This window comes from Lissotriton helveticus, chromosome 4_1 (assembly GCF_964261635.1).
Source record: "Lissotriton helveticus chromosome 4_1, aLisHel1.1, whole genome shotgun sequence".
Lineage (NCBI taxonomy): Eukaryota > Metazoa > Chordata > Amphibia > Caudata > Salamandridae > Lissotriton > Lissotriton helveticus.
Window position 1 is genome coordinate 135,254,917 of NC_136063.1, and position 24,614 is coordinate 135,279,530.

Here is a 24,614-nt window from a genome sequence, read left to right on the forward strand (position 1 = left end):
TCTGGGAGGAGCCCGTTATATAGCTGCCACCTGGACCCCTTGTGTTGTGTGACCCTTCAGCCAGGCTTGGCATGTATGCTACCAGCACGAGCACTTTCAGATTTCCAATCATAGTTGCGGGACAAAGTGGTCCAATATTATTACTTTTTATATTTTCATACACACATTTATGATGGCCTCTCTCTGAAGCCCCGCTCTCCCCTTCCTTGAATACGTTTCTCTAGTCCAGGAACAAACCTCGAGTGAAAGGCTCAGGACGGAGAAGCTGTCAGTGAGTCCATGCCACGGGCCTGACTTACAGCCAGAGCCGGTTTTCCATATAGCAACAGGGTGCATGCTGGGAAGTCTCACTTGCTGAGCACATTATACACGAATTGGACTACACATCCCAGCATGCTTTGGCTGTAGGCTGAAAAACTAGGACTGGACCAGTGATACTCAAAGTACAGCCCGGGGGGCGCTCGTGGCCCTCCTGACCTTCACACGAGGCAAGTCCGTAAATCATCAAAGGTCATATGGACCCCCTGGGTGGCCTTAGTTGTTATACAGGATTAACGTTATAGTTTATTAAATCAAACACGGGAGAATGTTTTATAGAGCGTACATCCAGAATTGGAGTATTTTGAGGTACTCTTATAAGTAATAGTGAAGAAAAAGGGGGCAAAGTGAAATAAAACGCTGCCTAGGATCACACAATTTGGTCAAGTAGGAAAGCCAGGATTCACCCCAGGTTTTCGGGTTTCCCCTCAGCCCACCTGAGCCTGTTCCTCGCAAAGACTCTCTCCGACCCTGCTGGCTTCAATGCGGCCCTCGGGCACACCACAGACCATACTTTGTGGCCCCTGAGACAATGTTTGCGAGTACCCGTGGGCTGGACGAACAGCACTGTCAGGAGGCAAGAACAGATAAGAAGCTATGGGAGGAGACACTTATCACGGGCTCACACGTTCCCATATTTGATTGTTATTTAAGATTCCAATGCAGTCTGGGAGTTGCAGTCCAGATTTTCGTGGATGGAGCCAATTTCACTAAAATACCAAATGACACGGATTTGTACTGGAAACATGTCAACCCCGTTGACAGCCAGAAGTAGGAGCCGGCATAGCGGGGCTACGGATGGCCGTACTTCCTGAATGATGAAGCATTCAGAAGGCATTATGGGCCTTGTAGTCTCGATCAGTTCCACGGGACGTGGGCCGGACCGCACGCCCCATCCTGGGAGCCTTACTAGCTCTCCCATTGGCTCTTTAACACGTCACGAACCTGGCTTCTCCGAGACAGGTGGACTGAGGAGAGAAGAGATTGACGGCTGTTCCTTGGCGATGGTAAGTGGAGGTTTGAAAACTTTTTACAGACCGAAGATATTAAACTTGGCAGCAAAAGGCCTTTTAACATACCTGAGCTCTGCTGTTTGTGTTACCCGAGGCCAAGACGTTGTAAGGCCTGGGCAAAGTAGGCAATGCTCCCGGGCCCGACCTTCCAAGGGGGTCCCTAGGAAAGCGAACTCTCTCTCTATCTAAACCTCTCACTCTCTCCCTGTGACTATCAACCCGGTGTCAACTTAAGGATTTTGGGCGTCGCAATACAGAATTCAATAGTTTTGGGTGAGCCTGTTCAAGTTTAACATAACGTTTTGTTTGGCCTCCTGCAGGCTTGAGTTACCAGCAATTGGTTAATAAAATGCAGGTTTTTTTACGTACAGCGAAACCCCAAAATATGTCTTGCCCGGGGCTCTCAAAATCCTTAAGATGACACTGGCCGGAGGCCAATGCTTGTTTAGTCTCAAAGTCCTGGTTGTAGTTGTGAAGGGAATTGTGACGGGTTGTCCTTTATCACAACTCACTGTGTTCATTTCTTTACGTTTTGGGGCGTTGTACCTTCGTTGCTGTTGTCTTATTTATCTTTCTAGTAATTCATGAGGCACTGCCGGTGCCGCCTGGCTCCGTGACTCGGCACACATGTTTACAGTCCGAGGCGCTTCTCTTACAAATCATTACCAGGTGTGTTGAGTGGACTGGGTCCACTGAAGGAAGCCTAGACTACAACACCCAGAATGCAACAGGCTATCAAATAAAAGTCCAGAGACATGGTGGGAGGCCTATCTAGTAAGAGGACTGGAATATGTGTCAAAACTCCCAACTTTGATGAAAGTCTGCTGGTATTTCAGCCAAAAAGCTTGATTTTAACTAACTATAGGTCGAAGCCAACCAATCACCCCCCCCCCCCCCCCGCGTATTATTTTTAATGTCTAGCTTTCTTTCGCATAGAGCCCTCCCTCATTCTCTGTAAATCTTGAAAATTGTTTGTGATATGGTGGTCCCTTTTACATTATTTATTTTATGTCTTTCTCTTCTCTGCCCCAAATGTTGGCTGGTATCCCCCCACGTCTTGGTTTTATCCGCCTAGAGCATCTGGGTGGACTGAGGGCAGCTGACACACCATTAAATAAGGGTTCCGTTTGTACAGAGGCGCTGTCTGTCCTCTGAACGTCCATCAGGACGAACCCGTCGGCTGGGGCTCGAAGGCGGGCGGAGTGTCTTTCAGAGGCCGCCTCTTGTTACCTGCAGGTGTCCAAGCGAGGTCCAGGAGAGACAGACACAGCCGTATTTTCAGGCTACTTACGTGATATTAATTTACCTACAATCCTGTAGGTAGCTGAAGGTTCTTCTGAAAAGCCGGCATGGACCGCGCCCATATAGATTTTCAGGGCACAGCCCCCAGTGTAGTTATGAGCTATTGTACCAGCATCTCACATACAAACCCTCCTGCACAAAGCTTTGCTAGATGATCCCGTGTTAAACGTGCACCTTGTTTACAATTCTGTGCTTTCATTTTAAAAGCTATTGTGATTCGGTGTTTTATTTCAGTCTGTTCAAATTAAGGGAAAAAAGGACTACAACTCCCAGAATGCACTAATATGCGAATAGTTTCCCTTGAACTGAGAGAACTGGTATTCTGCAGATAGGAAAGAATGTGACCACTTAGATGACCTTAGAAAGTTTACTTTGTGAATCACAGTGAGCATGTTTATGTGTCTCTGTTAAATTTACCCGACCATTCTGTGTGCGCCTTCAGCATTGTAAATATTAGTCAAATTTCCCAGTATTCATGGGACTAAGAAGCCGGCGTATGCCAACGGTGTCATACATGGCGTAGGGGCCATTGGACAGCAATAATTCTGGAGCTTACTGTTATATTTTTTTATTAACTGACTATATAAGCTACTTGCAACTGACTTTCAACAGTCTGACCTCTGTGTCTTAAATTTGTACTGGCCAGCCGCTGACATTAATTCATCAAAATGGCAAGGGTAACGGAAGTGACATCAGCCTCCCTTTGAAATCAATGACAACACAGGAAGTGACATCATATGAACTTTGACAGAGTCACTGGAAGTGATGCCAGAGGACTGTGATCCTAATGACATCACAATTGATGCCACCGAAGCCCAATATAAGGGATAAAGTACCTCCTGCTGGGAACATTTCACTGAACTAAGCCTTGGGTGCTCTACTGATAAAGAGATAGCACTTACAAACTGTCCACGCAATTTCCCATACTGGATTCCAAGTTACAAAACAAATAGTGCTTACTATGCTGAAAGTGATCACTCTGACTGATTCTGATTGGCAACTTACTCTACTGACTCAGATGAATCTTAGTACCGATTTGATCCCTTGAACAAGTCCAGTGTAATGGACAAGGCGTGTGTTGTCTGTGTCTCTCGTTTTTAGGTTTCGCCTGGGGCCGGAGCTCCTAGCTCCGCCCAGGAGACATCTTTTGTTTTGCAGTATGCAGTACTTGAATCCGCCCCTTCTTCCATTGGCTAGCTCCATAAATGGAGGCTAGCCATTAGAAGCCGGATCTGTCCGTCAAGGCCGGACCAGATTCGTGGGCGTTCCCGAGATTTTTTCCCTCTCCACCCTTTTTGCATTGTCATCGGGCGGTGGGCGGAGTTTCGTTTTTTTTTTTTTAGGTGTTTGTTTTCGTCATTATGCCGACCACGGCCGCCGGAAGAAGTCCAGGTGAGTGCCCGTTCACGCCCCCCCCGCTGACCGTGTGCCCGTTCCCCCCCCCCTCCCGCTGTTCGTGTTCCCACCCGCCTCCCGCTGTCCGTGTGCCTACTGAATCCGCCCACATTAGGTCGTCAATACTGGAGACTCCGAGCTATTCCCGCTCCAACATGTTGACTAATACTCAACAAAACATTCTTTCTCCGTCTGGTTAACCTGGTCAGTCTACAATTCAATTCCTTTCTAGTTGGCGACTGAGTTCGCTCCCATTGGATGATGGCAGCACGTTAGCTCCACGGCGACGGATCCCCAGTCCTTCTTCTTTGTTCACGCACGCACGGTTCCTAACGTAGCGTCCGTCTGCTGTTTCTATGTGGGCGTTGGAGGGCTCGGCGCCCCCAGTTCCGGCCAGTCCCTCCCTTACCCGGAGGAGTCGCCGAGCCTAGGAAGAGTAGCCAGGCTGGGAACAGCCGCCGGGCGTGATGAGCGACCCGGCACGGGGCTGGATGGGGGCTTGAAGGGCAATTGCTGATATAGGGGAACGGGCATGTCGCAAGGCAGCATGGAGCAGGCGGTGATCCTACGGAGCTTTATCCAGCGGGTGAGAGCCATGGAGAGGAAGGAGCCCTGCGGTGACGACAGCTTCGGTAGCGACTTCATGGTGAGTCCTGGGCACTGGGATGTTTCAGTGGTACCGTGGGAGCTGGATGTATATGTAATTAAACTAATTCGGGACCGAAGGGTAAACGCACTAGCGCCGGTGGTCTGTGCGGGAGGGGCACTGATAAGCTGTGGAGGAGAGGCTGGTGGGCAGTGTATGTTATGGTCCTAGCTGGAGAGGGACCGATGAGCTGTGGAGGGTAAACGCAGGTAGGCTGCGGAGAAGCATTGGGGCGGTATAACGGATTATGACAGTTCCATACAGCGGTGGCTCTGCCGGTGGTGTGTTCAGGACAGACGCTGTTGGGTATGAGCTGTTTTGTTCTGTAGGAGAGATGCAATGTGTAAGAGGCAATGGAAGCTGCAGTAGATGCTATGAGTACTGGTATTAACAGTGGTAGCTTGGAGCTCTGCAAAAGAGCCATTGGTTAGCTGTGCACGAGGGCCATTCGGAAGGCTGTAGGGCAGTGGCGCTACATGATGGGTCGTGTGTCTGCAGAAAGGATAAGGGCGGTAAAGTTCTTCCAAACGAGCAAAAGCACACATGTCCCATCTGAGACTCTGATGAATTGGTGAAGGATGAGTAGGGGCAAAAGGATGGGGCATCTGTTATTCCCAACATTGGATTTTCACATCTGACATATTGCCTACTCCTCAAATAATGAGCGGGCCATGTTTCTTACTAGTTTCTGCGAGTAATACTTGGCTGGGTGTATTAGCTGTCAAACCATTCATTAAGTTTGCCGTAGCATTTAAAGTAGTAGTGACTGCTAGGTCATGTTTACTGAGCCGCGAGTGTACGTTGACGGGTTCATCTTTGATTAATACTCCCAGAACACGAGTGAAGGGGGCTGGCAAACTATGCCCACCTCTTGAAGATTTAGCCTGTGCTTTTCCATGATTGCACCTACTGTAAGGTGGGCCTGTGTTGCACAAACGAGGAGAATTGGTCTGTTGGCTTAATTGCGCCCCAATCCGTACCCAGTCTTTCACTGGAATCCCCTTGTTCTCTGTGGTGTTCATGATACACGGATGCCCTCGGACCCCAAGAGGCCGTTGCTGACCGTGTGTCATGCAGGGATGGTTAAGCCCTCGGATGTTGCGCAAGGCTGATGGGATGTTGGGAGGGTCTGGGAGTGAGAGGAAGTGCTTCCCTGCCCCCTCGCTGTGCTTGCTTCCCTGCCCCCTCGCTGTGCTTGCTTCCCTGCCCCCTCGCTGTGCTTGCTTCCCTGCCCCCTCGCTGTGCTTGCTTCCCTGCCCCCTCGCTGTGCTTGCTTCCCTGCCCCCTCGCTGTGCTTGCTTCCCTGCCCCCTCGCTGTGCTTGCTTCCCTGCCCCCTCGCTGTACTTGCTCTCCTGAGTGTGTGTGTGGCTCTGGGTGGGTGTGTGTGGCTCTGGGTGGGTGTGTGTGGCTCTGGGTGGGTGGGTGTGTGTGGCTCTGGGTGGGTGGGTGTGTGTGGCTCTGGGTGGGTGTGTGTGGCTCTGGGTGGGTGGGTGTGTGTGGCTCTGGGTGGGTGGGTGTGTGTGGCTCTGGGTGGGTGGGTGTGTGTGGCTCTGGGTGGGTGGGTGTGTGTGGCTCTGGGTGGGTGGGTGTGTGTGGCTCTGGGTGGGTGTGTGGCTCTGGGTGGGTGTGTGGCTCTGGGTGGGTGTGTGTGGCTCTGGGTGGGTGGGTGTGTGTGGCTCTGGGTGGGTGGGTGTGTGTGGCTCTGGGTGGGTGGGTGTGTGTGGCTCTGGGTGGGTGGGTGTGTGTGGCTCTGGGTGGGTGGGTGTGTGTGGCTCTGGGTGGGTGGGTGTGTGTGGCTCTGGGTGGGTGGGTGTGTGTGGCTCTGGGTGGGTGGGTGTGTGTGGCTCTGGGTGGGTGTGTGTGGCTCTGGGTGGGTGTGTATGGCTCTGGGTGGGTGTGTGTGTGGCTCTGGGTGGGTGTGTGTGTGGCTCTGGGTGGGTGTGTGTGGCTCTGGGTGGGTGGGTGGGTGTGTGTGGCTCTGGGTGGGTGTGTGTGTGTGTGGCTCTGGGTGGGTGTGTGTGGGTGGCTCTGGGTGGGTGTGTGTGGGTGGCTCTGGGTGGGTGTGTGTGTGTGTGTGTCTCTGGGTGGGTGTGTGTGTGTGTGTCTCTGGGTGGGTGTGTGTATGTGTGTCTCTGGGTGGGTGTGTGTGTGTGTGTGTGTGGCTCTGGGTGGGTGTGTGTGTGTGGCTCTGGGTGGGTGTGTGTGTGTGGCTCTGGGTGGGTGTGTGTGTGTGGCTCTGGGTGGGTGTGTGTGGCTCTGGGTGGGTGTGTGGCTCTGGGTGGGTGTGTGGCTCTGGGTGGGTGTGTGGCTCTGGGTGGGTGTGTGGCTCTGGGTGGGTGTGTGGCTCTGGGTGGGTGTGTGGCTCTGGGTGGGTGGGTGTGTGTGGCTCTGGGTGGGTGGGTGTGTGTGGCTCTGGGTGGGTGGGTGTGTGTGGCTCTGGGTGGGTGTGTGTGTGTGGCTCTGGGTGGGTGTGTGTGGGTGGGTGTGTGTGTGTGGCTCTGTGTGTGGCTCTGTGTGTGGCTCTGTGTGTGGCTCTGTGTGTGGCTCTGTGTGTGGCTCTGTGTGTGGCTCTGTGTGTGGCTCTGTGTGTGGCTCTGTGTGTGTGTGGCTCTGTGTGTGTGTGGCTCTGTCTGTGTGTGTGTGTGTGTGTGGGTCTGTCTGTGTGTGTGGGTCTGTGTGTGGGTCTGTGTGTGTGTGTGGGTCTGTGTGTGGGTCTGTGTGTGTGGGTCTGTGTGGGTCTGTGTGTGTGTGGGTCTGTGTGTGTGTGGGTCTGTGTGTGTGGGTCTGTGTGTGGGTCTGTGTGTGTGGGTCTGTGTGTGTGTGTGGGTCTGTGTGTGTGGGTCTGTGTGTGGGTCTGTGTGTGTGTGTGTGGGTCTGTGTGTGTGTGTGGTTCTGTGTGTGTGTATGTGGGTCTGTGTGTGTGTGGGTCTGTGTGTGTGGCTCTGTGTGTTTTTGTGTGGCATTTGCCAGAGATTAAACTATTGGCATTGTAAATGACAATGCAATGTATTTATCTGTTTTCAAAACCAACACATAAATACTAATTTTGTCATTTACAATGCCAATAGCTCAAACTTTTTAAAAGGCGAAACCATTGCATTGTAAATGCTTGTTATTACAATGAAATGTGCTTTGTTCATCCAATGAAATATTGTTTGGCAATACTGCTCATCAGCATTTGAGAAGAGCAAAATGAAACGGCTATCAATTATTACTGAGACTATTGTAATCCTCACAAATATACTGTAATTAAATTAGTTACGTAGGATTCTGAATGGTGTGAGAAGAACTGGAGTCAACGTGGTTTTGAAGATGGTGCGGGCTGGCAAGAGGAGCTCTATCAGGATGGGGGTGAAGTGATCATATTGTTTTCAGATCCTTGACAAAGTGTGCTGTTGGTGTAGGGTGACCTTAATGGGGAGTCCAAGTGGTGCCTTGTGCGCCTTGGAGCATAGTATTACCACCGTCCATAGTAAGAGCACTAGGCCTTGCATGGCAGTAGAGAGAGCTGTTAATGGGCGGTTTTAGTATTCTTGGTGATCTGCTCCTAGAGGGTGAGTTTGGAGTCAGGGTGATTCCAAGGGATTTGGCATTGGGTAAAAGTTGGGGTTTGAATCCATCCAAGTATGTACTAGTTGCTGCCTGTTCTTGTGAGCAGCAGAAACTCTTTTTTTCCAGGTTTTTTTTGGGTGGGCGGGGGAGTGCGGGAGGGACTTTAAGATGGAGGTCCTGGACATCCAGATCTGAATGAGTTGAAAGCAGTTTTTTAAGTGCTGAATCAGTGGAGCAGAGGAGACCTTCAAATACAGGTGTGTCTCAGGTATTGATGAAATTCAATGTTTTTATATGTGAAGAGATTCCCAATTTGCTTCATGCTGAGTTTATAGCAACACTCGAATATCTACATTTTAGATCAACTTGCATTTTTTTTGCATTCGAAATTATTAGTGAGGATTTGCCAAAACGTTTTCTTTCAATTTTACAAATGATCACTGTTACTTTCTCAACTGTGCTGTGTCCTGCATCTACCCCATCCCCCGCTGTCCTGTTGTCTCTGTCCTCACCTGTTGGTAGCCTCTCACCTCTCCTGTTGGTAGCCTCTCACCTCTTGTACAATTCTAATGGTCTCTGTTTCACTTGATCACTCGCAGGAACGATCCGGTTGACCCTCGAGTGCCTTTCATCACAGTTGTCCCTCTCCATTGACTTCTGGTTGGGATTCGATCGGTGGTAGGCCTCTTCGATCAACTTAACGGGACCTGTCGATTTTATCAATATGAGAGATCCTGCCGTCCCTACCCTAGGATCTGCTGCTACAACTGAGCATCAGAGGCATCTTTACCAGAACCTCAGTGAACTGAGTGCCCTGCAGCAGTATAGAACAGCCCCTCGCCCAGCTTCTGACATGTACGGCCCACTGTATTACGGATATCCCTTCTTCAACCCCGGGGCCGGCTATCCAGCTCCCTCGATACAGCATACGAGGTGCACCACGGAGAAGGCTCCAGACTACAAACCCATGGAAAAGCTCACTCTACATTCTAGGAATGACATGCCCGCTGAGATATGTGGCTCTAGTGAAAGGGAAGGAAAGCAAACCGATCTTCTAGGAGAAGAAATCAATGGCAATAAAAGTAAGAGGAAAAAAAACTACCAGCGGCACTCCAAGCCACCGTATACCTACTTGGCCATGATCGCCCTGGTGATCCAGAATTCCCCGGAGAAAAAGCTGAAGCTGTCCCAGGTAAGAAAACCATCCTCTCTGGAAGCCATTAAGAATCCACTGCTTATATTCTATTGGTGTGCGCAATGCAATAACCAGGCTGTGACCATGATACCTTCACTCACTAATTGATTCAAATTTTCAGTACTGAAGTGGATTCACTTAATTTAATAAAAAACCGTGCGTTTTTTAGGTCTCGCTGAGCCAGCGCATGCGCTACATTGCGAGACATTTCGTATCTGGGTTTTAAAGTGCTGCCACAGGCTTTTGGTGGCCTAACGCTTGCGTGCACGCACTCATACGCCATCTGCCTCCCTTCCAGCACGATCACTTTCACTTTTTCGTGCTGCTGCATTACTACAAGCGTCGCGCGGCCAATGCATGTTTTAAAAAAAACTTTCAGCGCGAGGGGTGCGCGGTTGTTAAAGCATTGTGCCCGTTTAGAATGTTTCTTATCTTTGAATCTACATATTTTCCTCCCCAAGCCCTGCTGTTTTCTTTGCAGCAAACATGTCACTATCTTTTGGAGGACTCCGCTGTCTCATAAGAGCAGCACAATACGGTAATTGAATCAGTATCCCTTTATACATTGTGCGATGCATTCTCTGTACCTGGCTTTGGTTTTTGCCACAAAAGAGCACACACGTTCACGCTTAAATGCTTCGTCTGGCTTTTCCACAGACCTAACAAAGCCCCGGCCTCCTATCAGGCAATATAGGTGCATCAAAATGACGATAGGGTTTTTAATTAGAGACTTCTTCAGTAATGTCGGGGGCATTAGAGTTGTCCGTGATTGTGGCCAGACATCTGATGTTTATTGCAAAAGCATTTCCACTATCCAATTATCCAGATTAAAAAGCTTACTCTATTGTAGATATAATGTTCTGTAAGCTGTTACCCTTCATTCAATTCGGCGTTACAGCTAGTTAATTAGTGGAGGGAAACATTTTGCTAGTTTTTCAGTTTGCCTCTGATAGCTAAGTAATTTTGCTTCTGCTACATACATGGCTGTTTCTGAGGCTGGGCACTGTTTCAGCGCTTTTCTAGGATTTCTCGTTTACTGGAGGCTGCTATGTTGTCGTGTTCGGATAGGGGAGTCTAAGTATATTAATGCATTGGATGAGGATATACCTGCAGGTGATAAAGTGTTGGGTTTAGTATTGGACTCTACTGCGGGAGCAGTACAAATAAACATTTTGTCGGGTTGATGCTCAAAAAATTAATTTGTTCCGTTGCAGTGTAATGATCGATGGTATATTACAGTTCCATGGTTGGTATGTTATAGCTCCTTAACATTCTACAAATATGTACAGGTCATTCTGTATGCTTCAAACTATTTTTGGGGGAATTTCTGGGTTTGCAGAAGTGTAAATGATGTCTCTGGAAATCCACTAAGAATACCACTGCCACTTGTTTATTTCAATCCGAGGTTAGTGTGCGTTAAATGGATGATAAATACAAAGTATTGTACATCGGGTTTAGGAAGTTGTTCATTTTCAGTGTTAGATGTGGAAATTGAGAGCTGAGAGCTGCTTGGTGTTCAAGAACCCAGTTCCATCTGTAAGGGAACAACAATTACCTCAAAATGACAAGTGTGCTCTAGAAAGGTCTTTGAGAATTATTGTTTCCATGGATTCACTTTATCTGTTATTGCATATTAATCTGTATTGTCCACGCAAATAATAATAAATTAAATGCAGAGAATAACTTGTAACATAAATTAATCGGAGAGTGTAGGGAATTAATCATGTTCTAGATGTGGTTGCAACACTGTGAACCGAACTGATCCAGAGCCCCAAGGTTTAATCGTGCACTAATTCTGAGGGAACTGCATTGAGTATTGTGAGAGCGAGTCAGGTTGCAGGTGCATGCTTGCGAGGTCAGCCCAATTTTGATTTAGCTCAGAGTGAATTGGTCCATAGCAAAATATTTGTGAGGTCACCCAAAGATGCAAGTTAAATGCAACATCTATATTTACACGGTGCATGCTTCAATGTAGGTGATAGCCATGAGTTTAGACCTTGCTATATCTAAAATCACCACTGCGATATGCTTCCTAGTTCTAGGATTATAGAAAGTTCTTCCTTGTTTAGGACTTATTAGCTGTGGCTGTGAGAGTTGTACAACACAATAACACATTTTCCACACTCTGTTCGAACCTGGTTTACCCATCCCCCGTCTACTTTGAGCTCCCTGAAATTGTTGATTGCTTTCTGCTACATCGAAGCTCCTGGACTTACCCGTCGCTTGACCCAGAAGGCCCTTTCCAAAGCTTGACTGGTCACCTTTCTGGTTGCTTGTTGCTATATTTGAGTGTTAAACTGGAACAAATGAGGTGTAACCAATGCCTAGATAGTGTTAACAAGTGTAACAAGCATTGGTATAGCCAATAGGTCTCGCCTTTGGGACCTTATAAGTGTTTAGCCATGCAACAGTTGTTGTTGCACCAAGGATATTGTGCTGCATAACTAAATACTTATAAGGTTCTAAAAGCGAGACCTATTGGCTATGCCAATGCTTGTTCAGTTAAGGTTCCAGAGCTACTGGGAAACCCAGCTCAGGGATGCTGACAGAAATGGCCTTATGTGGGAGCCACATCAGGACCCAGATTATCCATCACCCAAACGGCTAACCCAATTTTCTGTAGCTCATGGATGGTTTCTTCGATTAGTCTTGGATCTAGTGATCAGACTCGCAAAGATGAGCGGAGGGTGAACAGGGTAGGGCACCTTGGGCAATCCACACACAAACCAAAGGTTCACCAGCAAGAATCTTGAGTTCTTAACACCTTGCGCGCTGCGGGTTTTCCCGCTGTGCGCTGGCTTTTTCAAAAAGGCGCGTTACATGACGAGCTCAGCTCGTCATGAGCGTACGACAGGCGTAACTCATGACGAGCTGAGCTCGTCATGAGCGTGGAAGGGGTTAAAGATGGGTGATCTCTATTGACCTCAGAACAGAAGGCAGCCACCATAGGCTGCAGCGGCAGCAGCCTTGTCTAGGCAGGGTTCCTCACACAGACAGGATGTCCTTGCAACAGCCTTTAGCAAGTGGTCTTTTTAGCTTTTTGAAGCGAGGGGACGGTCTACTTGTCTTCACCACCTCGACTGGTCATCACGCAAGACATGGAAACACTTTGCACAAATTATCAAAAGTAAGACAATGCACTTCCAACCACACACCCTCCACAGTGGAGCCTGCTACGCTTGTAGACAAGCGCTTCAGCAACCCACATAGTGGTAGTAAACTCTGAATACATTTTGCAATATAATCCAGCAAGTTCAGGGGATGAAAGAGTGAGACCAAGGGAGACTGTGATATGGGTGGGCGAGAGCCTAAAGAGGGAGAAATGGAAAAGGGGGATTGTAAGGACACGAGGGGGAGATGGGGAAAATTGAAGCAGCACTGAATAAAAGAAATTTGGAGGTGGGAATGACAAGGGATGGAGAAAGAAAGGCATCAGAATGTGAGGTGAGCATCCATGCCAACAGACCAGATTCATGCGGGAGACTCCAGATTCTTTAAAGCACAAAACTGTCTTCAATGTAGCTTTTTCCCGCCTAAAATTGCTCCCATTTCAATGCAAATCTATGGGGAAAATAAATCCCCCAAAATTCTTTTCTTTAAATTTTTTTTTTTTTTTTTTAACTATTGCCTTTTTTTTGCTTTCCCAATGTGGGCAGAAGGGGGAAGGGTGGAGGCGGGAGCAGCATATTGAGAGAGAGCGGGCAAACGGCAGGGGGCGGCTGAGGCAAAGAGGTGAAGGGTCACAGGAGGTCAGAGGCAAGACATGTTGCAAACCACCCCCCATTGCAGTGTTGTCCTTTCAAACCCTGTATGTTTGTGAACTGAAACTCAAAATAAATGCGCTCCAATACTGATAGCTGTAGGCGAAAATGCTGACACACTTATTCATTGCTTGCTGATGATGCACCCATGCTAGCGGTCACAACCATCAAAACTGGCACAAAAAATCCTTCAGTCCGTCTACGGCATGCGGCGAGGGCGATATTGAAACCGTGTTTACAAAATTTAAATAACCATTCTGTTTTGTATCTAACTCTTTAAATGGTATCTCTTTATGTACAGCACAATGTAACAAGCTGCTACAAAATATAAAGAAGAGTGCACCTTCATAACTTACTTGATCTAGTCACTTTTTTAAACAAGAGAAAATCACAAAGGTTTTATATTTTTCAGGTTTGTATATGTCCTCTTTTTGATGTTAACATAACACTTCAATTTCTGTCATTTAAGGTTTTAAGTTATAAACCATATTTACCCCGTTAACCTTAACAAAATTGTTTCCATTAAGGACACATCCCATCTAGTCCGAGGACCCCTGAGATCTGTACTCCCCTTAAACGAATGTCAACACTCTAGTTAAGAAATTTAAAGGGTTGCTCGGTGGTTATCGGACTATGGGAGTCTGTCATAGACTTAGTCCAAGGCTATAAATAAAATCTATTCCCGACAAAATTCTAAAGTTATCAGCCTATTGGATTTAGTAAAGAATATTATTGCAGAAAGCAAAAAGTAGTTGGTTAACTACTAATTCGAATAATTATAAGTGTCCAAGTAGATCTGCCTCTAGACTGACCTATAGTGCGTCTCTAAAGAAAAGTCCAGGATATCGGGCTCTCTTCCAAAATAACACGTCTTTTATAATGTTTTAGGGCCAGAAGGCGCACACATTTCATAGCGTAACATTGCTTAAAAGGGTTGGATTAAAAATGTTTCATTCATGACAACCAATCTATTTACGGTACAACACCGCTAGTAACTCCTACTTTCTAAGGCATCTCATTGGATAAAGCTGTTTGATTAGGGATATGAAATCAAACATTAGATACATGGGGATACAATAGCTTGTTCAACTACAGCAGATAATAGGCTAAGAAACCAAAGGAGCAACAAATCTTATACAATCGTATTGAGGCAGCACAGGGCGGAAGCTGTATTTTTTGTTGTTTTTCTGAAATCTGCAGCATTTCGTGAATGATTGTGAAGGCAGCCTGAAGTGGCTTAGTTATGCTAACTGAAGCACTCCTAAATCATTCATTATTTTCTAGCTATTTTAAAAATCCTCTACAACCTTCTCCAGGAACAAGTCCTTTTCATATGCATGTTCTCTTATTACAGCTTGTCAACCAAATGTCCATTATGCAGATCGTTGTAACCGTTGTTTCTGATTCTTTCAGATTGTGAAGGACATCGCTACGCTCTTCCCTTTCTTTAAAGGCGACTATCAAGGCTGGAAAGACTCCATCAGGCACAACCTGTCCTTCAATGACTGTTTCCAGAAGGTGAGCAGGCGTCAGGGAAGTTTGGCATATAGAGGGACTCAAGTCCTTCGAATGGGACATTAGTGTGGCTGTCGGAGGGTGATGGTTATTCAATTCTAGTGTGTAACCATCTTAAAACTACAGAAATGAAGGTTTGTGGGTTTGCAACTGGTTTGCTCTTGCGTAACTAAATGAATACAAGGTTGTGTTAACGACAAGATTGGGAAGTTGTGCTCTAAGGTGTATGCAAAAAAGCAACTCTCAGATGATAGATGTGAGAAAGACATTGACCATAATTAGGGTCTTCTGTACCCTTCCATTTGACTTTACACGGACAAGAATGTCAAGAGGATTGTCTGAATGGTGTATGTTGTAAAGACTGAGCACTGTGCTCTTCTAGAGAAGGCCAATCAAACAGGACTTCTAAAGCATGGCTAATCACCTGTGAGAGTATCCGTGCACTGAGAACCTGCTGCTTTTGGAGGGTTCAGTAGAACAGCCAGGTTGTGCGTCCCTTCCTGAATTCCAACTGAGAGGATGAGGGCCAGAGGTGAAGGGAGAGGTCTTTCTATGAATTCTCGGCGAGGAAGGAGAAGGAGCATCTTCCACTGTTTCGGCGGAGGGAAAGGGAGGGTTGGTGGAATTTCAGGTGGTGGTTGATGTATGCTGGTCCTAGGTTGTGTTGGGCTTTGTAGATATGGATCAGCATCTTGGATTGACATCTCTTCTGAATGGGGAGCCAGTGGAGCTTCTTGAGGTGGGGGTGATGTGGGTTCACTCTGGGAGGTCGAAGATAAGTTTGACCACGGAATTCTGTATGGTTTGCCTCTCTTCAGGACAGGAGGTGCGTGTTAGGAATAATTGAGGTCAGCAGTTTGTTTCTATGTAGAGGGTCAAGGTGAACCGATAACAAAATGAGAGAAAGAGGGTATGTGAATCTGTAATCTTTTTGCTTATTTAACCATTTTTTACAGAGCTTGGGCGTAGATAACTAGAAAATTGTTTTTGTTGACCTGTATTCTGTTTAGGTGGCTACATTGGGATTGGCCCTCTGACCACTAATATGGGGAATGCTTTTTACGATAGTGTAGATACCAAAGTTATTGCATAGCTGGAAAGATGTGCCCCTAACTCTTTGTGCTTTTCTAGTCTGTTCTGTCTTTCTTACAGTGAACTCGGCATCTTCAAGTCCACAGGGGGGGCACATCCTTCAAATTTCAGATCACCCAAGCCAGGGAAACTTCACCAGGCTCTGCCAGCTTAGGAGTCTGCCACATGTATTGTGCTGCAGGTCATCTGAGTCTTTCGAAAACTTTTTTCCATAGGGGGCTGTGGAAAGATTTGTATAAGTCTAGCTTCTATGAGTAGGCATTGTATTCTTTAAAAAAAAAAAAAATCAAAAATGTTAAGGAGAAAAGTAGTCATTTTTTGGAAATATTACAAGGTTAGCAGTGGAGAGTAGAACTGCCTTCAAGTAAGGCAATAGATTACTCTGGTACAATTTCACATAGGATGTTGCCACAGTCCAGCTTAGAGATGACAAGGGCCAGTGTTAAAGATCCATAATTGCTAGGAGGAAGTAAATGCTTGTTCTTTTTAAGGGAGTGAATTTGATCGTTGGAAGTCCTCTATTGCTGATACATGGTCCAAAGAACACAGTGAAGTTTAGATGACAACTAAGGAGAATACAGAAGGGTAGAAGACATCCACTACTAGCTCTTAGGAGAAAGAATGATCAAATGTGTATCTAGACATGATGAGTAGGAGCTCTGTTTCTCGGGATTCAATATTAGGAAGTTTTTTTAACATCTAAGCTTACCGAACAGGAAGGAAGGATGAGCATGTTAATTGATGATGTATTTAGAAGTGTAATAAGGCTTGTGTCTTCTGTTTATTGATGTACGGATACCATCTCTATTGAGTACAGAAATCTGAGGTTTCTGATATAAATTGGGAAGCCTGGGAGGTAGGATTGATCTTTAGGGCACATTGCAAGACATCAAAGTACTGCCAGAGGTGAGCTTTCCCATCTTTCCTTCTTGGGGACTATTTGATAGGAAGTAATGCAAACCAGCACAGAATCTGGCCTCAAAACCCAATGTCCACAACTGGTATGCATTTGTCGTAAACAGTTGAATTCAAGACTGCTGAGACACAGAGGACAACCAGGAGGTAGGCATCCGTGATGCAGTGAATGTCATCTGGAAACTTAAGAATGGCTATTTCCATACCGTAGACATCACAAAAGCCACATTGACATTCCGTTAAAAGGTGTTCCTTGTTGATAAAAGTAATTCATTGGTTGGATACCTCTTGTGATTTCTTTTTTGAGCCATGGTATGTTTGGAAAATGTCTTACATTGGCGGCTAGGTTTTGGTCAATGTCGTTTTTACGTGCATATTTGTGGCTGATCCTCAGCCTAACTGGCAAGGTTCCCTGGAAGGCTGAATCCTAGAGCACCTTGCATGTTCGAATAGTTGGAAGGTAGCTTTAATGATCTTGGGAAGGGTATTCATGAAGTACCTGTTAGATTTTAGGTATTTTGTGATGGTGGGGAGTTCACCTCTGCTGACCGAAGACATATTGTCCCAAGTGTTATTGGTTTTGTGAGGGAGAATTTCATAAAAACTTAAATTGAAGTTAATATTTCCTCTGATAAATGTGCTCTGTATAGTAATGCAAGCTAAAAAGTAACTGCATTTAGCATTGGAGGCAGGCATTTAGGACTCCGTCAACGTGATGATATTGTACTCGTTGACTGTATAATTGATGCCAAGCGGTGCATTACCTTGGTCAATCCTTCGTGGTAGAATATTTTGCAAATAGGGTGGCCACCTCGCTCCAGGCCGTCATGGATTACATTCCTGAACTTTCTATCTAAAAATCATTGCTATCAGGTTTGTGTCTGAATTGTAGAATGGAAGCAAAACAAGACTACAACACCCAGAATGCATTAGGTTGAGAGCGACCAGGACTGAATGGCAACTGTCAGTAATCACAAGAAGTGGGTGGACACCTTATTTTCAAATCTGATTACCTTATTTTTCTCAAGGGGGGAGTCCAAAGTTTGGAAGAAGTGTGTTGGAGGATAATCGGGCAGGGTGAAGTGTACTCTAGAGGGTTGGTTGCCAACCTGAAATCTTGGGCCTCGGTTCTAATCTGAGATTCAGCACTTACTGAAAATTGTATGATTGTGACCCAATCATTGAATCTCCCTGTGCCTAAAAAATTTAAATATGTTAAATGTAAAACAGTAAAAAACTGCAAAAATCTAATTTTAAAAAAACATTCAAAAACACATTTCATATATCGGCAACCCCTTAATATACACTGCCCCATTGCTCCTAGGCTGGGTTAATGTGATAGCAAAGCCATGGATAATACCTATTTATTTTATAAAGCTCAAACATGACTCAAGGATATGAGACCTGTTGTCTTCTATTTTTTAAGTAAGAGGGAGTCGGGTGATCCCTGGATCATCCCGGGTCTCGGTTATTATCAAAGGAATCTGTTTAGTAGAAACCATTTAACCTCTTTCCTGAAAGCTACATTTGAAAGTCAATTCGAATCTCAGGTAAAAGAAAGTTTAAGATTGAGGCAGACACGTAGAAGATGCAGGACTAAGTCCTCCTTTTTCTTTTTTTTCTCTTCGATATCTCGGGGACTCCAGCCGTAGAGAGTTGGTACTCCTTAGGTAGCGGCTTCCTGTTGAGATTGCAAGCTTTTCTGTAAAGTACATATGTGAAACATTACGCGGGGCTTTTTAAGTTAGAAACGAAATTTTCAGCTGGATCCTGGTTTAGAAAGGGAGTCGGTGGAGAAACTTGAGAGATGGTGGGACACCGTCAAAATGTCTTGTTCTGTGATCAGTCTCGTCGGGGAATTAAGGGTCTCCTTGAGTGGAGCTGCTGCTGACCTCTGTAAACCCATGAGGTTTGCACTACCATAGGCCAGTCTGGTTAAGACTGTGGATTGCACTGCGATCTTGAAATCTGGTGACGGGATGAACTGCTTCACCTTCCTAGTAGGTTGCATTAGTAAACCACACTACGTGGGGCTGCGCTTGGGTATGCTTGCGTATTAAGGTTTTTATACTGGTTGATTAGGAGGGATTTTGTTGATTTCATGATGGCTCGTTTGCAATTGAAAGCGTGTAGGTGGTTGAACCATTTTAAAATGGGAGTGAAGCGGTTGGGCGAGGAAATTAGGAATTCTGCTTTTAGGCTGTTTAATGTGAGATGATTTTTGTGCCAGCCAGGTTTGGGTTTTTTATAGGGTGTCATTGACTCTGTTGATGTTCTCCAAGGAGGTCCTTTTTAAGTGTAGCTGCATGCCATTGCCACACACAGGAGACACAAGGTTCCCTTGCTTGAGAACATTCATCAGCAGTTCCATACAGTGGCTGAGGAGGAGTGGGGGGGCAATGGTTGATATTTGAGGGACTCCACACTTCACCTTTGGATTTGTTAGCTAGTGAGCAGTCCACTCATTGTGGGCGCTTTTTCAGAAAACAGGTGAAATATTTTGTAACGTTTCTGGGTTGCCCCATTCTGTGTTCCAGTAGCTCTAGGATCGTACTGTGATTGGCCGTGTAGAACTCCGAAAAAAGGTTGAGGGGAATGAGCAGGCAAGACTCATTTTGGTCTAGAATTTTTGGAGCGTCGACCATCATGTGCAGGATAACTGTTTCTGTGCAGTATTCCTGTCTGAATCTTGTTGAGAAAGTGAGCTTGTTAAATTTGCTGACGTAGTTGATTGTGTAGACATTTTTCCAATAGTTTCGCGAGAAGATGACGTGGAGTCTGAAGGAAACTTGTTTAGGTCTGTCAAGCATGCTTCGTTTTTTCTTTTTGAGGATTGGAGTTACTTATAAATCTTCAAGCAGTCAGAGGTTTGCCTTGAGTTAGTGATGCATTAACAATCTTTGTCCAGAGGGGGAAAACCAGTTGACTAATGTGCTTAATGATCGCAGAGGCCTTCATGATCACAGAGGGGATGAGGTTGTTGAAATTCAAGGTTGATTTATTTGGCATTATGATATTGATCTCCTCTTAATTGAGGGGGTTGAATTTGCTCCAAGTAGACTCATTTCTGGATTTCGTGGGCTAGTTGAGAGTATCGGCCTTCTCAAAGGTTGACATCCCCACTTGGGGGCGAGGATTATTCAATCCACTCTTGTTTACTTTCCATGTCGATTGTGATTGTCTTTGATTTTTAAAAACATTTTTTAAAATAATAATTTTCTCTTCATGAAAGGTTGAGAATGCTTCACAAGACTCAGTCAAGTGATGTCCTCGGTGGGGTTGCTGGTTCCTTTTGATTGACAATTTCGAATAGTTTCATCAGCTGTTTTTCTGGCGTTATCTAGTTGGTATATGAAGAAAGCTGCTCTGGCATTCGCTTCTTTTGTACTTATTTATTCTCCCCCGCAGTAGTTTCTGGTGTGTCCACAAGGGATTATGCTTCCATGATCTCTCAGCTCGTCTTAGTGTCTTCCTTTCTTCATCTAAGTGTTGGTTATACAAAGAGTGTGATCTTTTGTATTTGTGCCCTTTGAGGTGAAGTGGGGCTACATCCTCCATTTTTCTATAATTGTTTGGTTATAGTGATCAGTTAGTTCTTGTAGACCTACCGCTACACTCAGTGAGAGGTTCCTCTGTCACAGTGATTGTGTTTGGGTGTGAGCCCTTGGCCTCTAGATTTCGGTATCTTTGCTAAGATGTGGAATAGGATGGTTTGAGAGCGATTGTTAAACCAACATTGCTATACATATTATGTCCAAGTAATGCAAACTGTTGAGATTAGCAATATCAGTGTGGTGGGCATTGCATGATCTGGAATTATGAAGCCTTCAAAAGATTCTTTGGACAACTTGGTAGATTACATCTCCTGTGCCCTAATGCTCTTAGGGCTTTCCCTAGGGCTTGATGATTGGAGGAAAGTGGTACCCCGCTGGCTCCTACCGTGGCTGTGCCACTGGGTAGAGCTGGACAGAGACTCAGCAGGGACTTGTTCACGAGGCTCCTGGCCGGTTATAACATATTTATATATTTATTATACACAATCCTTGTATTTAGCAAATGATTAACCATGTCCAGCAGCACAGATGAATAAACGAAAACAAAATAAATGATACTATATGCTCCCCGCGGAGGAAAAATTTGCGTCCCAAAGCCTCTGTGCCTTCGATTAGGAGCAATGTATCCCATAGAAACCCTCTATCTCTCTTTCACGGTGCAGGCCCACAGGACAGTGATTACTGTTTTCTCAGTCAATGAATCTTTTAGTTGACCGAGCGGGTAGGGGAGGCAGCATCCACAAGACAGTTCAACATCCGTGTAGCCCATATGGCCACAAAAAGAGGACCAGGAACGGTAAGTTAAGTGTGTGTATTACAAGTTAATAGCCAATACAACTTATATGCAGATCAAGAACACATGAACGTTGCGCTTCTTGGGCATGTAATGGTGGAGCCTACATTGGCCTGCTCCAGCCATCTCCACGAAGCCCTGTCCTCTTTCTCTGTAGCCCTTCGTGGTCTTTGCAGAGCTCTCCCATTGCATTCTTTGTAGACCTTTGCGGTCTGCGTGGAGCTCTGCCCATGCATTCTCTGCAGCCCGTCCTGGACTTCCTGGAGCTGTGCCCTCCCATTCACTGTAGTCCTTCGCGGTCTGCGTGGAGCTCCACCTTTGCATTCTCATTCTCTTGCTAGGGCTATACATAATACCTATGCTCAAGCTTGAATAAAATGTGCATGCAAAACATCACAAGTCAAAATCTCATAACAAAATTTATATATTATATTTCAAAACTTGTGATAACAGAATAGGTCATAAGTTAGGATCCCCTAAATCGTACAGTGTGCGTGTGGCTGTCTAGAAAAGAACTTTGGAGAATGCTGGATATGAATGTCATTCAGATTCCATGAACACTTTATGACGCTCTCTATCATGTTCATCCATAACACACACTCTACACTGGGTCTACACTTCACTAACTGCCCAACCCTGTGTGTGTACATTTGTCCCCTCCTCCTTCAGTTTCCTATTTGTTCATCACAGCTATGTATGCCCTGCCATCCTGCTCAGATTGTATTATGCCTTCTGTCTCGGAGGCATGCCCCTTGCCACATGAGCTCTCATTTATTCCATTCCATCCAACTCACTAGACACGCTTCAAACGGTGGTCGGCAGCTATGGCTGCAAACCATGCCACCCTTCTTCCAGGGCCTTCGGGCATGATCTTCAGAAGTTCACCATAGGCTCGGAGCATGGGCCACTGTGCTGAATGGTTGGGAGATGCTTCACTGTCCAGAGGTGGTTCTTTGAAGAAGGTGTGCTGGTAATTATTAGAGGGGGTCTTTGTGTGAATAATGTAGGCTTGTGGATGGCTCCTAGATTACAATTCCAGAACATCAGTGGAAGAGGCCAAAAAAGAGGCCACCTATCGCCCCAGAATGTAGTTGCATCATTATCACTGTTCTAGACCATGTTGCATTTCCGTAACCCCCAATAATGCCTTGTTATGTTTATAGGTGCTGAAGGATCCCGGGAAGCCGCAGTCCAAAGGAAACTTCTGGACGGTGGATGTGAGCCGCATCCCCTTAGAGTTGCTAAAGCTGCAGAACACAGCTACTTCCCGGAAGGATGCTGCTGTGTTTGCCCGCGACCTAGCACCTTACATCCTCAACGGCTGGAAATATGGCTGCGGAGATGACCCACCCCACAACCAAGAACGCCAAATTCCATTGGGTACATCAAGGTTCCAGCAGAACGATTTCCACCTGAACACTAACGTGGCTAAATTCAATAATCCCTTCATGATTGAGTCTCTACTTAATCATTTGCCTGAGATGAGCCTTAATGCAAAGTATTCAGGGCCGGAGAAGCCAATCCAATCTAAGGATTCTCGACAATATAGGAACAAAGGAAATGATGTTCCGATAGTGCCATATTCTCATGTACCCACTCAGTATGATCTTCCATTGAATAGTCTTCCCAGAAACAGTCATGTATTGAACTCCAACGAATTCCAAAATATGTCTTACAGACCACCATCGAATCCATTGCCACCACTCTCCAGTCCAGGCTTTTCCTTTAGTACACCAAATAATCGAAGGACATTCTCTTCTGCCTCAAGCATGTCTGCCATCTCCCTCAGCTCGATATCTGATGACGAGAAGGATTGCATGAATCAGCAAATGCAAACCAAGGTGTGCAGGAGACCCAAGAAACGCCCAAGAGTGCAAGAGACCAGCGATGAGTCCGATTGCGACAGTGGGTCCAGATCAGATTCTGAAGATGCTAGGGCTGTTCCACAAATTGACTCTCTTCATAAAGGCCAACAGCAGCCATGGGAGCTGCCCACATCATACACCAAGTGTGTGCCCCCTAATGTTGTGGCACCTACTAACATGCCCCTTAGTATTCCATTTCCAACCTTGCCTTACTACAGCTACAGGCCAGTACCGTGCATCAGCCCCGCCTGCTGGAGTTTGACGTCTTCACCATCCACCCCTCTGCAGCAGAACCATCCGCAACAACTTCCAGTCAACTTGGACAACATGCTGCAGTCGATGCCACCCAACAAAAGCGTATATGATGTCTGGACAAGTCACCCAGGTGATGTGATCCATCCAGCATTTTTCTACCAACAGTTTGTAGATAGTCGTAATCAGAACCAGTACTGATCACACATGAGATTGGATTAACAGAGGCACAAAGACACCCTTAGTGTTGTATTCTGCTCTAATCCAAGGGAAATGGAACAGAAAATTAATCGATAACACCCTTACGCCTCTTCCCCTTTTTGCAACTTTTGCTTGCAATGCACAATCTCAATGTCTGGGATCTCTCTTCGCATACAGTGTAAAACCGTGATACTGGAGCCCAGATTGACAACGACAACCCTATGCATGCTGGTACCTCTTTGTACCCACCTTAGTAGTACTCTCCTACAGTAGTTAACATTTAAAGTATGATGCTAAGAGGTGATAACTGTTACAAAATCTGGAGCCCTAGTGTACCCTCCCTTTACTCTCCATTTAGTAGATATGGGTACTGGAAGAAAAGTAGTAGCACGCTTTAACGTGATTTTGTGTGTGCGGGCACATACATGTATTATTCTTTCTGATCAAAGTTTGCTTTCTCAATGTTGCCTGAGCTGTTTCAGTGTACATATATCATAAGTTATTGCTCATTGGATGTAAGTGATGCTATATGCCTCGTGTAAAATATTGTATATTGTCCTTTTTATGTTTTTATATAATTCTGTTCTGATCAAATCTTGAGTCCAACCTTTAAACAAAATGAAGTTCTCAAAGGCAGACCTGGCTATAAAAAAAAATTGAATTTGAATGGCCAGTTGCACGTTGATTTATATTGTGGCACAGTTAGTCAAAACATTTCAAACAAAAACACAAAACAAGTAAAAATACGCTAAAATTCAATAAACAAACTACCCTTCTCTGAAAAGAATGCAACTTTTTGACTAGCATTCGAATTGAGCCATTCTAAGGGTTTCTAGGCCATTTATTTTACAGGTTTGAGTTCGTGCAAGTGCAAACAACTAGAGGTTTATCTGGTACTTGGTGTTACCTAGGCTGAAATTATCAAATAAACTGCTACCAAAACCTTTCAAAAGAGATTGTGAGCAAAGTTAAATTACATCACCCTTGTTTATTGGATAGAGAGGACAAGTACTTGCTCCACTGATAGATGCTTTTGGAATTCATGGCAAGTGACTCCAGCTGCTCATCTTTTTACTTTCAATCTTTTTATATCACGTAGTCTTTCATTAGGTGACGGAAGGTGTTTTTTTCATTTCTAATATCAATTTATTTGCTGATTGTAGTTAGAGATGCAAAGTGTGTTCAGAATTAACATTCCTCAGTCGTTTCCAAATGGTCCCTGTCCCCATGTACAGCACTTGAAA

At 45.6% G+C, this 24,614-nt stretch overlaps 1 protein-coding gene across 2 annotated transcripts; it reads left to right on the plus strand.

The window, feature by feature from the left end:
* The first annotated feature begins 1,024 nt into the window (after nucleotides 1-1,024).
* Nucleotides 1,025-23,936, plus strand: LOC144827064 (forkhead box protein H1-like). Of its 2 annotated transcripts, none has more exons than XM_078685513.1 (4): nucleotides 1,025-1,325; nucleotides 8,827-9,419; nucleotides 14,597-14,701; nucleotides 22,216-23,936. In XM_078685513.1, exons 2-4 carry the CDS (start codon nucleotides 8,952-8,954, stop codon nucleotides 23,368-23,370), a joined length of 1,728 nt encoding a protein of 575 aa, XP_078541639.1. In that variant the 5' UTR covers nucleotides 1,025-1,325; nucleotides 8,827-8,951; the 3' UTR covers nucleotides 23,371-23,936. The 2 variants fall into 2 exon arrangements, with proteins under 2 accessions (XP_078541639.1, XP_078541640.1); XM_078685514.1 differs by lacking the exon at nucleotides 1,025-1,325 and adding an exon at nucleotides 1,494-1,604.
* Nucleotides 23,937-24,614: the final 678 nt, after the last annotated feature.

Excerpts from the sequence above, each read along its gene's own strand:
- LOC144827064 (XM_078685513.1), top strand. The coding sequence starts at position 8,952 with ATGAGAGATCCTGCCGTCCCTACCCTAGGATCTGCTGCTACAACTGAG. Across the intron at positions 9,420-14,596 it reads AAAAGCTGAAGCTGTCCCAG|ATTGTGAAGGACATCGCTAC; the intron begins GTAAGAAAACCA and ends TGATTCTTTCAG. Across the intron at positions 14,702-22,215 it reads TCAATGACTGTTTCCAGAAG|GTGCTGAAGGATCCCGGGAA; the intron begins GTGAGCAGGCGT and ends TTATGTTTATAG.